This window comes from Photinus pyralis, unplaced genomic scaffold (genome assembly GCF_008802855.1).
Source record: "Photinus pyralis isolate 1611_PpyrPB1 unplaced genomic scaffold, Ppyr1.3 Ppyr1.4_LG6, whole genome shotgun sequence".
NCBI lineage: Eukaryota > Metazoa > Arthropoda > Insecta > Coleoptera > Lampyridae > Photinus > Photinus pyralis.
Window position 1 is genome coordinate 23,079,882 of NW_022170663.1, and position 11,785 is coordinate 23,091,666.

General features: G+C 36.4%; 1 protein-coding gene across 1 annotated transcript; it reads right to left on the reverse strand.

The window, feature by feature from the left end:
• Positions 1 to 7,158: 7,158 nt before the first annotated feature.
• Positions 7,159 to 8,178, reverse strand: LOC116174145. The gene is made up of 2 exons (XM_031491967.1): positions 7,898 to 8,178; positions 7,159 to 7,844 (listed from the first exon to the last, which is right to left on the reverse strand). Exons 1-2 carry the CDS (start codon positions 8,141 to 8,143, stop codon positions 7,185 to 7,187), a joined length of 906 nt encoding a protein of 301 aa, XP_031347827.1. The 5' UTR covers positions 8,144 to 8,178; the 3' UTR covers positions 7,159 to 7,184.
• Positions 8,179 to 11,785: the final 3,607 nt, after the last annotated feature.

Genomic DNA, 11,785 nt, shown 5'->3' on the forward strand with positions numbered 1-11,785 from the left:
GCTGATTGCTGGGGCTGGAAAAAATCTTCGAAGTCTTTTAAATTTCACACAAGTCGTACAACTGTCAGTTTTCCATATAGTTAACTTAACAAATTTCAAGAAATACATTGTCAATTGGAAAATAACTTATCTTACTACGTATAATATCATGCACAAAACAATATGTTGAAAACATCGTTAATTTCACTTAGATCCATGGTGGTAAATAAATAATGTTCCATTTAAATATCTTCATAAATAAAAAACGTAGTAAATTTTTGACACTGCGCATGCTCAAAACCAAAAATATAGGCACGGAATCCTTGCATCAAGCCTTTTCAAATGCGCCCCGCATCGCCCAAATCAATTCACTCGTATAGAAGTAGTACGTGTGACAGATGGACGGACGGACAACAAAGTCATTTGGAGGAAAATACGCTAACAAGCTAGAAATGTAATCGTAAACGTTTTGCAAAAAGGGCATTTCCACATTAACAATGGGCTTTCAATTTACTGCTACATATGTGTGTTCAATTCACTTGTATGAAGGCTCCTTCTGTTAAAATTTCGATTGTATAACAACTTTCAGATAGGAGCCATTATCGAAAACCTGAAGTTTCTAGGTGTCCCAGGCGCCGAGATCTCAATGGAACAGACAGACGACGGAAAATCGAGCACATAAGCGTTACCAAATCTTCGTTATGTTACGCTAAAGGTGATTCACAAATAAGGTTATATCTGCGCATGGGCAAATCTAAATTTTGACGCGTGACTTCAATTTGCTTTATAAGAGTATCTTCTGCTTTCAGGAGAACGTGGAGACGTAATAATTTTACTGTGCCCTTTAGTCTGCGTATGCGCAAGTCTATTTTTTGATTTCGATTTATGTTTTTTCGATCAAACCGCTATTTTTAAGAAATGCGCATGTGTAATGTATTGTTGACCGTCCGGCCATCTGTCCGTCCTTGTGCACGATAACTCTTTAAAAGCGGCTCATCGTATTAATTTATATATTTTTCATTCCCTAGGTCTAGGTCATGTACCGAGTTCGGACTTTCGCTAGATTATTTCCTATAATCATTATACATTTTTATTGTCTCTATTTTATTGTAGGCAGAGTGTTAGCTAATTAGCGACCCTTCCCACTCACCCCACTATACAATCACATACAGCCATGCCTTACTTGGGATTCGAACCCAGGACCCTTGTAGCCAAACTAACTAGCTACTAACGTAAACTCATCTGAGCTACGCAGGTGTAGATACGTAGCAATTGGATACAACTTTCAAATGCACTATCTTAGTAGCACATCTTATTCATTATTGACCACGTGCATTTTGATAAAATGCTGTTTATTTAATGCTTCTTTTGCGAACGCGTATACATATTGTGATCGAAACATGTCAAAATCGTTAATATGTACCAAAATCGCTCGGAACGAGATCTATGGCATTACCTCTCCCAAGCCGTGAATTTGAGGCAATTTTGATTAAGAAACCCAATTGTGTGCAATAAGCTCTGATATAGTGCTGAGGACCCTTCGATATCCTGCCGTGTTGGTTTATTTTATTCCAAGTGGCTTAATTAAGAGCTAATTATGTACTAATTTAGTGCCTAATTAACAATGGTTTGTTTTCAGAACTGCAGTAGCATATTCTGCTAGCAGACAAGCATTCTGATGAGTGAACAATACAGTAATTAGTGATTAATTAAGGAATAATTAGGTGCTTATTAGTGATCAGTTACTAATTTTGTTGCTCTAATTCCGAAGTTCATGCTACACCATAATCGGCTAAGTAGGTGTGTGTAGTTTTCAGAAACAAACGGCAGAAAAAAGTGACAATGCAAACAGCTATTAATGAATAACTGGTTACTAATTAAGTGCTAATTTAACAATATGCACCTCATTTAGTACTTTAGTACTACAGCTACAGCAGGTTTTGGTAACTACATATACAGGGTGGTCCAAAAGTATCTAATCAATAAGTTGGATGGTAGAGAGGACTAACCCAAACATTTTTTTACAAATAAACACATGATCCAAGATGTTTATTCAATTGCGATATGCACCTATAGCTATATGGACATGATCGTGAATAAAAAATGTGGACGCACACCACGGCAAATGTGCCATTTCTTTCTATCGAGAGCCTAAATGTAGTGGTATTAATAACGACATTATAAAAATATTAACTCGAATTAACTACTCGTTTCGAAGTCATCCCCATGAAATCGAAAAACAATGTAGTATTTACCAATGTTGTCTGTACAAAATTGAGCTTTACATCCACCATGGGTACCACGCTATTATGATGTTATGTTCTGTCTATAACCAAGTTGTTTTTAGGCATATTTCACAAACATTTAATTAATACATACTATGACTAATATAATAATTTTAGCACAGCGGGGTGGATCGCTATTGTAATATGGTGTAAGTACAATGTGTTTTGTATTTAATTGTATTTTGTTGTAGTTTTGGTGTTTTGTATTATTCCGTGTTATTTGTATTCCAAGTTGTATTACGCAAGATTTGTAAAGTACTCCCTCGAGCATTCATCTAAAATTATTACTGATATTTGTACTTTCAATTGCCGTAGGTATACGTTAATCATTTTGCAAAATATTAATGTACTGGTATTGCAAGTGTCAGGTCAAGATGGAAAAGAAACTTGGCAGACAGCGAGCAACCTATCTTTTGGTAAAGTATGTTTTCTTCCTCACGTTCGCCTGTCAAGATCTCCAAGATGTCTTCACCGATTTCGGTGCTCGGCTACATGCCCATCCTAATGACCTAGCACTAGCAGCTAATCTTCTCAATCAGCATGAGGTTACAACACCTGCCCAATGATTTATCTACCAAATTCTGATATGCATGTCTTAGGGTAGTCCTAATTTTCAGATTTAGTGTGTAAGTACTTACAGTGGTATTCATGTAGAAGTAGACATAGGGATTTCCTATAGGAATTTCTTATGTCTACTTTTACATGATAAAAAGTCTTCTAAAGGACTCCTAACTTTACGCAACCAAAGTAACTACCTACAACAAATGGGGATCTGTCTGTCATATTCATTAATTTGAATATTATCGCTTTGACTTCCGTATTCTAATTTCGAGCTTAAGAGATTTATTTTATGTGAAGCAATATTCTAATCAATAATTAATATGACAGCCAGATCTTTATTTGTTTCAAGAAGTTATTTTGGTTGGATAAAATTAGGCGTCTTTCAAAAGACTTTTTATCATGTAAAGTAGACATAGGAAATGCCTATGTCTACTTCTACATGAATATCACTGTATGTTATCCTAAATACACAACGGATAAAAACTATTGGTTACAAGAGTTTTTAGGATTCATAGGTCAACGTAGCACTTAAAAGATCGTGATATTATTTAAAGTGGCTAGTATCGGTATAGGGATAGGTATTGATATCAACATGGCGATCCTTTTAAAAAGCATCTTTCCGACCGGTATTTTCAAACTAAATTCTTAAACGATGAAGTAACGTCAAACAGGAGTTGTGGAATTTGTACCATATTGCACGCTTAAAACTAACACGTGCAGGAAAGGATTCCATTTCTGTCAATGATACAGAATGAGATTTTGTAATTAAAAGGAACCAGAAAGAGCAAACCCTCTTTTCCTTGGCCTTTCCCCAGAATTGTAATGTCTAGTAGCGGACAAACGCCCCAGCCATAAAAATTCGTCATTCGATTAATTATATGAAATATGGTGCCAAAAAAGTGAAAACTTTTGGAAGTTGGATAAATCACACAAAGGGCATTTGACATGTAATAATATAATATTTTTATTTAATTAAGAGTAGTTATTGACTCATATTAAATTATTATCTTTATTATATAGGAAAGGTTGCGTGAACATCTTGGGACTTGCATGACTTGATTGGATTGGAATTACTGTATTTGATGCATAGCACTACAACTACTGTAGCCTAGCCCTCAAACAAATAAAAACTAATTCATTGCGAATCGCCAATACTTATTTTAACTGTTCCATAAAACGAGCAGACGCATCTAACGGCAGAATGTAAAAGTTGTTTACAGAACTCGGCTCGATGTATTTCCTATCAAAAGAGCTCTGCATAAGCAAGACTAGTTGTTAACGGTGGTGCCATCACCTCTGAGAAAGTGAAGGATGGATTTTTTTTCTTATTAAATTTGCCATGTAATTCGGGGTTATATGCATAGGTGCGTCGGGGTATACGTAGAGGTAATAGGTCTTTATCTACTTAAAGCACGAATAAAGTGGTTACAACTTTATTAGACACCTACACAGTTTTACTAGATACTTTAATACATACTGAAGCTTTTCATTCTAAATCTGTTTACTTTTAAAGTAGGTATAGTAGTAGTATAGGTACCGGTAATTTAAAGTTAGTTGAAAGTTAACCCTATAGGCTGAAGCAACATTTTATTAATCACTGTTATCAAACAACAATTTGATAGAAATATAGACTGGTTCACTTTTATAAAAAAAAACAGCCGTTTAACAAGTTCTAGGGGCATTTCAGACAACATTTGGCCAAATAAGCGTTTTTTTTTACTAATTTGGACCTGCTGAACACGAATATCGATGTTGGCATCTCGAAATCTGAACAGGATGTTCAGAATTCAAGATCGGCGGCTAATTTCCGAAAATGTTGATCTTTTCACTCATGCGACCGATTTTTTCGATCTAAAAACGGATTATAATGTTATTCCTGACGGAAGTACGGCACGATAATAATAGTGAACAAATGTTTAAACAATGATTCCATAGTTTTTCTAACGTCAAAGTGCGTAAAAGTGGAAATCTTTTTTTCATAGTATACTAAGGCTACCTACTGTTTAAATTTCTTCACATCGTGTAATTATTAAATTATTTCTGTTTTGACAAGCATTTTAGTTCCTGTGCGTCGTGTGATAGTTATCCGCGATGTTCCATTACCTCACATTTGGAAGAATTTCCTTTCATTAGAGGAAAATAAAAGAAATCTGATCGAGTTCTCGTCGCATCACCTTGAAGAGGCCTCATTTGACGGCATACTGGTGATTGCTGGAGGCTTCAGTGATGAAAGAAAAGTTTTCTGTAACCGTCAGGCTACACAGATTTTCTCCTTAGCAGCTGAAGCGGATACTAGGATAACGCTACAGATACAGATGTACCTATTTCTGTTGCTTCTTCATCACTTCGAGAAAATACTGGCAAACTAAGTTTGGTTTCTAGCCGGTACTTCAAGGAAGATAGTTTTTGTTCCTATCCATAATGATGTACAGAGGAACTGGGGGGAGTAGTAACGAATATCCTGTCCTTTTACGTTATCACAGGAATAGTGATGTCACGTCATTGCTGTTGTGAATTTCCACGCTTGGATGCATGTATTTTTATTTATTTTTGACCTTTTCTTTAAGCAGGGGGATTTCAGGCAAGGCTGATCTACCAACCCAACCCACTAGCCATTTACAAATATCTATATCCGAACCCGGATGTGAACCAGAGAGTGTTTCAAAAGCGCTCTTCTTTACTGTTCACGCTGGGCACCATACCCCTCAGCGAGAAGATATATCTTTTGCAAAAATCTTCGTGACAAAACTATACAAGGTTGGTATCATAACTAGGTACATGAAACTTCCCTTGTCCAGGGTATCGACTTGGCTCGCATATTTTAGGCGGCGTCTTTTCTTCTCTTAAAGTAGCTGATTCCATAGTTTCCACCGGCGGTGCGCGTCAGGCTTAGTTCGGTAGGGAGAAGTCGCTACCAGACGTCCGTTTGGAAGAATCTCATCTCGGTTAACCAAGTCGGCCTCCCCGAGCGGAGAAGCATTGCCTGGACTTCCTGTTCAGATTTCGAGTTGCCAACATCGATATTCGTGTTCAGCAGGTACCAATTAGTAAAAAAAGCCTTGTTGGCCAAATGTTGTCTGAAATGCCCCTAGGACAGAGAAAGTTCGAAAAGTGAACCAGTCTAATATACGAGTATGTTAGTTTCTGAAGTACACTTAAATCGGATATAAGTTTTATGTCCTTAATTGATGATATCGCGTCATTTTAAACTTTCATCATGCATACAAATTATCCGTTTTTATTATAACGAAAGTGGATTAGGTTCTAAAACATATTTGAAATATCTTGCTAACACTTAGAAACTTATTTTATCAACGTATAAAGTTAGCCTCGAAAATGCTTGTAGTCTAAAACATATCTCAAATATCTACTTAAACCCCCCCCCCCCTTGGCAACTTTGTTCTCAACAAAGTTAAACTTGAAACTGTCACTTCAAATCAGGACGTGAAATTTCACTTGGACCATTTTTCTGCCAGCAAAGCTCAGAAGCAAAATGCAAAAAGCCAAAATGAAGAATATATTATTTAATAAAATGTTTATGCAATCTACAAAAATTCGTGTTTCATTTTCACCAAACAAAACGAAATGACTTTCCGAACAACCCCAACAGCTTGTGACATTGTTTTAATACTTACAGTCTGAATTTTAATAGAATTCAGCAGCAGAATTCGGCAAGCCTCGGGCTTTAAACCATTCTTTCAGGAAGAAAAACTCTTTTTAATCCCTTGTTACTTAATATACTATTTGTTGTCACGTATGCAAATTGGATGTGAATAAGACTTGAGGCTGCTTCTGAAATTTCGTAAGGCTAAGGATTGCTTCGCATTTAATTAGATGCGTGCACAAATGATCTATTGCGCGGTGATTATCGCTCAGTAGATCATTTGTGCACGTATCTGATTCAATCAGTTTGCATTCGGACACCGTGATGTTTCACGATATATAGGGATTGAACATTTTCTCCTACCTACGTCAGTGCGCAAATGGTGTTGATTTTGCTAATTGACTCGTTGACTTGTAGTTGCTCGTTGTACAAAACTTTTTTTCTTTGCCGATATAAATACATGTTATGATTATGTTGTTTGATTACAGTCAATAATGTCATATTGATACATTCAAAACTTAGCTGCTCAGATGAAGCGCCAAATTTAAATATCCCCTCAAGATCAAAATCGATACGTTACCTGAATTATACCTTTAAATCAATAAATACTGTCAACCAACATCGTTTTTTCACTCGCGAGAGTGAAAGTCCGTTTCTATGACCACAAAATAGGGACTGAAATGGCAAATTATTCCCTAGGGAAATAATAATAATGAAAACTCCCTGATGCTTATATAATCATTTATTAACACAACTCAAAAAGGTACATTGTTTATATTTAAATTAAACGTGATATTCTCGCATTTTGAGAAATTAATTGGTGGTACCTTATTGATCAACATATTTGAATCAGAAGAACTGGTTTCTGGTATGACATTGCAGATATTAGAACTACAACTATCCCCTTGATTAATCCGATTAGCAATATTAATTTTATTGGCGATACAGTTTTCAATATAACTTTCCGCAACAGTTGTAGATTTCCACCCACCGTGCCGCTTTATAGTGGTAATATCAGCACCCGCGTCCGCTAATAGGGTAGTGGACGATCGGCGCAGACAGTGTCCCGTATATAGTTGGGGGTTTGGTAACTTTAAGAAACTTGCAATCGTTGATGGTACTTTGCCAAGCGTATTCTTGCCAACAGGCTGAGTCGTACATTTTCCATTCTTGTAAAAAATGAAAAATCGTTGATGTTGTATTGTTTCAGGTCTTAGTGCTGCGTACTTGCGAATTAAATGAAGAAAATCTGTACCATCTATGTTTCCTGTTATTACGAAGGTTCTAGATGTCTTGTTTTTGGTAAATGGTAACGTAATTATGAAGGAAGATCCCATATCGTTAACGTTATGCGTGGTTAGATTAACTAATTCGTCAGTGCGACATGCACCACTTATTCCGAAGATTAACACAACCTAATGCAACATTGTTAGTACGAGTATGTTTTTTAAAGCCTAATCTATTTTACCTTTCGCATTAGATGGGCATCATCGTCAGCTTCAGACAAAAATGTTTTCACCTCTTCTCTGTTTAATATCTTTGATTTTTTGGGAGCATACCCATCTGAATTTCTTTTTAGAAATGATACCAGTTTGCGGAATTTACTGATATCGATGTTGTCATATATGAGCATGCAAGACCTCACCATAGAATATTGCGCCCACACCGTGGAACACTTATAATTTTTAGCCTTTTCGCTAAAATAAACCAACATGACATTTTCGGAAAAAGTCTTCACACTTTTTTGTAGGCACCAATCTTTAAAACTGTGGTATGCTGCTTCATACAATTTTTTGGACCTCGCGGCAGTAAATTGGTAACAGTAGCGTTAGCAGCTTCAGTAATCTCAAATGGTTCTTCGGAAAAACTAGCAGATTCCATAATTTAGACCCACGCACGTTTTCACAAAAACACGATATATTTGTTTATTGGTTGGCATGGAAGTCTAGACAAAGGCATGGAGGTTGCTAACGTGATTATTATTGTGCCCTAATACCTGCTTGTTGCCATGATACAGTTTCAATACTCCACTAACACGATTAAAGGGGTTCTAATGAAAAATCTTTGACTATATTTAAAGTATAAGTAAACATCCTCGCGAGTGAAAAAAATAGTATATACACCGCTGGAGAGAAATGGCGTTTTTCCCTTGGTGCCTTGTGGCCCTCGGGCTTCGCCCTCGGGCAACAATAACACCGCGGGAAAAATCAACCATTTCTCTCCCTTAATGTATAATGTACTATTGTTTTGTTTATGATGCAAACGTTATAGGTTACAATTTAACTAAGTAAATAATTCAATCTAATTATCCTAACTGAAAAATCTATCTAAAAGTAATGCGCAATTCGACATTTTTTTAATTTTTGCTGAAATCGAGAGATTTTGTTATTAAAAAGCGATCAAAAAAATTTGAGGGCAAAATATTGATATTTACGTCCGCTGTAAGCATTTGAAAATCAAGGGTCAGCGCGAAGAGAAAAAATCGGTAAACATTTGGTAACTAAATTTCGCGAATCAACTTTTTGATAACCTTAGGGCGGCGGCAAATGTGTTGGCTACTAACGTCACGCGGACGTAAATATCAATATTTGGCCCTGAAATTTTTTTTGATCGTTTTTTAATAACAAAATCTCTCAATTTTAGTTAGAATAAAAGAAATACCAAAAATTGTCGAACAACCCTATTTGAAAGAATATTCTAACGATAATTCAGACTACTATAATGTACCCCAAAGTCTTACGCGCAATCGATGTAAACGATTGTTCAGAGAAACGCAATTCAGTTTATTAAATGCGTAAAATGCAAAAGACGTACCTTATCGAACCGGCCGGTATGCCGTTAACAGAAACATGCAGATAATACGACCCAGGTTTCCAACAATTGCGGAAAAGTATAACGAGGAAAGTCTCCTGGCAATCTGACATCCGTTTCATAACATTCTTCGATCTTCGATTGCTTCATAAATAGTGGCGATATTAACAACGAAAGCTTTAAATGGCTGCTTTCTTCCCTACGCGTGAAGTGGAACTTAAGTAGGTCAACGCATTTAACCCTTCTAGTCTGCTCAATTGGTGTTGAAAATTACTTCTATACGTCGTTCTATTGTTGATGTGTATGGAAAAGCACTTATGGAATAATATTTAGCACTTTTTCCACTAAATATTAATAATTTAACTCCAGATACAAATAGGCCAGGTTCGTCTCTCTTCGAATCTCAATGTGCGAACTTGTTCTCGGTCACTCTTTATTTGTTGCCGTTAAGTACAAATGAAAAATTACCTATTCACTGTAACGTTTGATTGTAATTTTTTATATACATGGTAATTAAAAAATATATGTTCAGGTACCACCTCAACAAGACTCTTTAATCCGGCTCATATACAAAACAGACAGACAGACAGAGGGGCGCACTGACAAAACCATCACATAAGGGGATTTTTTTTCTTTCAAAAAATATTCCCCTAAAAATTGGATGGTAGACGAAACCAAAACAAAACATTTTTTTTTCGAATACTTAACCAAGGAAACGGTTCTTTAACTTCAACCACAGCACCTGAAAAATCGGAGTAACGTAATTAATTATTAACTGTATTGGGATTTTTTTTAATCATTTCTAAAATTAGTACTCTCCAGATACCTTATTTACGGTGCGAAAAAAAAGTGTTGGTCTCGACCATATTTGATGTGTAGGTTTTCCAGAATGTAACGGGTACAAATTTAGTTATTGAAATTTGTTGTTCTGCATTTTAAAAGTGCCCATCTTGTCATCGGAATTTAATGCAAGTGTCTTCCGCATTGCGCCACCTGGGAATACTCGAAATTCTGGAACTCGAGAGGAGGGTAAGCGAACGCTTATGCGCACAAAAGAGACTGTTCAGAAAGCGGCGAGCGTCGCGTTGCGACAGCGCGCACCGTTGCGTCGAGCGTCGCGTTAAAGGCAACTTGAGAGGAACTATGAACTTGAGGGACACCGTGGTTCGTATTTTAGTTCATGTTAAGGAAATTTTATTGGAGAATAGAACATATTACTTCAACTGCAATTTGCATCCTCTAATACTAAATCAATTATCAGAAATTTTACAACAAATTCTGGAAACGGCAGTTTGTAGTTGATTTTGTGTGATCATTTTTGCAAGCTTATTTCACTCTAATGATTTAAAGACTAAACACTAATCTTATTTTCTATATATTAAAAAAAGCGAAGGAAACGAAAATTAGTGAGACGTGTTCCTATTCGAGCATCTTTTTTTATTAATTGTATCGAATATTATAATTTATTAATGCCCGTTAGCACCGACAAATTTAAGCGGAGCTTAGCTTATAAGCGTATAGCTTAAAATCCATGGCAACCATCGTCTCAATAATCGTTGCCATCATGGATTTTAAGGGACGCTTGAGCTAAGCTCCGCTTAAATTTGTCGGTGCAAACGGGCTTAAGGTGTAAATTTTAGTTTAGAGCCACCTTCTATAGATTTGTTTTCCATTACGCTTGTGTACCTGAGGAATTTGAAGTCTGACCAAGAGTTAAATCATCTCGACTCTTATGGGAAATTGTAAGGTATTGGATACGAACTTAATATGGGAACTGGAGGGAAATTACGCGAAGAAGCGAGGAGCGTTACGAGGAATTTGAGAACCTGAGAGTAACTTGACAAGAGAACTGTAGAGGTACTTTACAAACGCTTACAAAGAAATTGAGCAAACCTTGAGGAGAACATGAAAAGATACTTGAAAAATTTAAATCAACTGAGATAAAGTGGAGAACAACTCATAAAGCATTTAATAGAAACGTGAAGAGAATTTGAGAGCTTGAGAGGTACTCGGGGAGCAACTTGATGGAGAAGCTCTTGAGGAGAGGTTGGACAAACTCTGCTGAGGGTTCCATGGATAATTTCGTAACATTCTCTATTTATGCGTTTGAGCGAGGTTCAAAACTGCTTTGGTTATCTGGTTATCCTTTCAGTTAGCTCTCTGAGCAGATATTTTTAGCAACATTAAAAAGTGCAAGCATTACAATGGTTCTTTGACTTCTCTTTTCAGGCAGGCACCTAATCATTAACAAATTTCACTTGGAGAGAGACATGTAGCGATGATTGTGTTCGCTGTCAAGTAGTGTAAATTTATTTTTGCAGTAATCATGGTTGGCATGACCTTGCAACTGTCTGGGATATGCCATTGGCAAATTCCATATCAAAAAATACACGCTATGTATTTCGGCAGTGCTAGTTCCATTTTAGTATAGCGTAGCATTGTGGGATGTGGCTTAAATGATCGTTTATCTTTGAGGCCCTTCTTTTGTATTAAAATTGCGTCACAAGTACGTTTGTTCAGTAAGATAAGGTAATCGTCCAATAAT

Coding starts and splice junctions, on each gene's coding strand:
- LOC116174145 (XM_031491967.1), bottom strand. CDS start 8,143: ATGTTGGTTTATTTTAGCGAAAAGGCTAAAAATTATAAGTGTTCCACG. Junction 7,845..7,897: donor ATGCCCATCTAATGCGAAAG/GTAAAATAGATT, acceptor ATGTTGCATTAG/GTTGTGTTAATCTTCGGAAT.